General features: G+C 29.7%; 1 protein-coding gene across 1 annotated transcript; it reads right to left on the bottom strand.

Annotated features, from left to right (window-relative positions):
* Positions 1 to 822: 822 nt before the first annotated feature.
* On the bottom strand, positions 823 to 1,518 carry LOC131632371 (auxin-induced protein 15A-like). Its single transcript, XM_058903126.1, has one exon. It carries the CDS (start codon positions 1,381 to 1,383, stop codon positions 1,081 to 1,083), a length of 303 nt encoding a protein of 100 aa, XP_058759109.1. The 5' UTR covers positions 1,384 to 1,518; the 3' UTR covers positions 823 to 1,080.
* Positions 1,519 to 1,947: the final 429 nt, after the last annotated feature.

Raw genomic sequence — 1,947 nt, 5'->3', positions numbered from 1 at the left:
GAAATCGATACGATTAGATAGATTCTATATCATTTTAAAACTGTTTTGTTTTGTTGATTACAATCCTTGTGATTGTAATTGGTTTTCAAATCAACAAATCCTTAGAGAAAATTGTGATCAAAATTGACTGCATAATAAGTGTTCGATAAATTGCTTCACTCAATTTTTGTTTAATCATTTCATTGGAAATAGATTACTTGCGCGTTTAAATTCAAATGTATTATGTTGATTATTGAAATATATTGATTCAATTGTTTTTCATTATCATTTCAACCTTAGTGGTTTTAACGCATATTCAAGTTTCCCGATAACACTTCGGATTAGACAAATCTATCCAGACATTTTCCGTTATCCATAGTCAAAACATTTTAAAATAAGATTTTCACCAACTCCAATTGTACTTTCTTTGAGTGGTTTTCTTCTCCCCTTGACTGTATGTAGGGAGTGTTTTCTGTAATCGGTTCGAGTATTCCTAATACTTGGTTCAGGGGAATTTTGCTGCCTATTAAAAAAAAAACTCATTGAACGAGTGAAAATAGAAAGACAAAAATTATTATTATTTTGATATTTGAAGCAAAATTTTATTTTATTTTAAAAATTCAAGCCAAACCAATCCTGTGAAAAATTAAATTGTCATGTGAATATCAAATTGATTATAACCTTTGTGATAAACCGTAGCTTATTCTCTTAGTGGCGTTAAGAAAGCACCGTCACTAAATAAGAAATTACCCAAAAAACATGATTGAAGATTTACTTGTGGCGTAATTATTGTGTACACAACTAAATGATACTTTTTCAACGTTAAATTTATAGTGCTAAAACTTAAAGTAAAATGGAGAAATTTAATAAATTATAAGTCTACTACATTGCAATTTTCAGTGTTACATCTCGAGAGTTGCTCGAATTCAAATTGCAAAAAAACCTAATGTACTACAATTTATAAGTACATCACAAGAATTCGGAAATTATTTGATGAATTTCCACAACAACATGAATCGATGATCAAGAGACCAAATTCAGTTTCTTCCTATCTAACTAGGTAGCATTAAATAAATAAAAAATCAATAATCAATAATTTTACTAATTAAGAGAAGAAGTTAGACTAATAAAGTAATCTTCGGTGCAAGGAATCGTGAGACCACCCATTGGATGATTAAATCCGAATTCTTCTTCAGCCCAATCCAACAAATCTCTAAACAAAGGATGACTCAAAAATGATATTGGAATCACAAACCTCTTATGCTCATTTCCAACATAAACTGCCAAGTGTCCTTTTGGTACATCACCAACAGCTGAAGCCATTCTAATTCTTTGTGAAAGTGTTCTTTGAAGCTTCTGTTTAGCTTGAACAATTCCCACAAATCTGTTACTTGTTGTCTTCATGATGAAGAAAACTAGAAAGGGTATAAAAATATTTAATGTAAAGTAAAGAAGAGTTAGTTAGGTTTGAATTGAATTGAATTGAATTGTCATCTCTAGAGATATTATATATAGAGGGGACTAAGTAATATTGTTTGATAAGTGATAACCATGAAGAATGTTTAGGAACATGTCAGGTGAAGGACAATAGTAGTTTCACATGATGATGCTTAATCTAGACCAAAACATGTGGACCCATAATATTTTGGACCCCAAAGAGAAAATGTGGCCTTTGTTGAAAGTTACACTATTTATTGGATATAGAGTGCTACTTGCTTTAAAGAAATGAAAATCTGGTCTTTTTATGATTGGCACGTTCTTGATATAATAAAATTGTAACATGAATTTGAAAATATGTTGTCTTGGTCTTACTTATAATTCAAAGGAGCTTTGAATTTAGACTTGTGATGCTTACTGGCATTTGTTTGTTATCACTATAATTTCTGTTGTGATAATGGATAGAACTTTCTAAGGTTAAATATATAACAAAGTTAGTGTGATATTTATTGACAGTTATTACAAATATAA

Source organism: Vicia villosa, unplaced genomic scaffold (genome assembly GCF_029867415.1).
Source record: "Vicia villosa cultivar HV-30 ecotype Madison, WI unplaced genomic scaffold, Vvil1.0 ctg.000938F_1_1, whole genome shotgun sequence".
Lineage (NCBI taxonomy): Eukaryota > Viridiplantae > Streptophyta > Magnoliopsida > Fabales > Fabaceae > Vicia > Vicia villosa.
The sequence above is the reverse complement of the archived record's forward strand: the minus strand, read 5'-3'. Positions and strand labels throughout refer to the sequence as shown.

Excerpts from the sequence above, each read along its gene's own strand:
- LOC131632371 (XM_058903126.1), bottom strand. The coding sequence starts at position 1,383 with ATGAAGACAACAAGTAACAGATTTGTGGGAATTGTTCAAGCTAAACAG.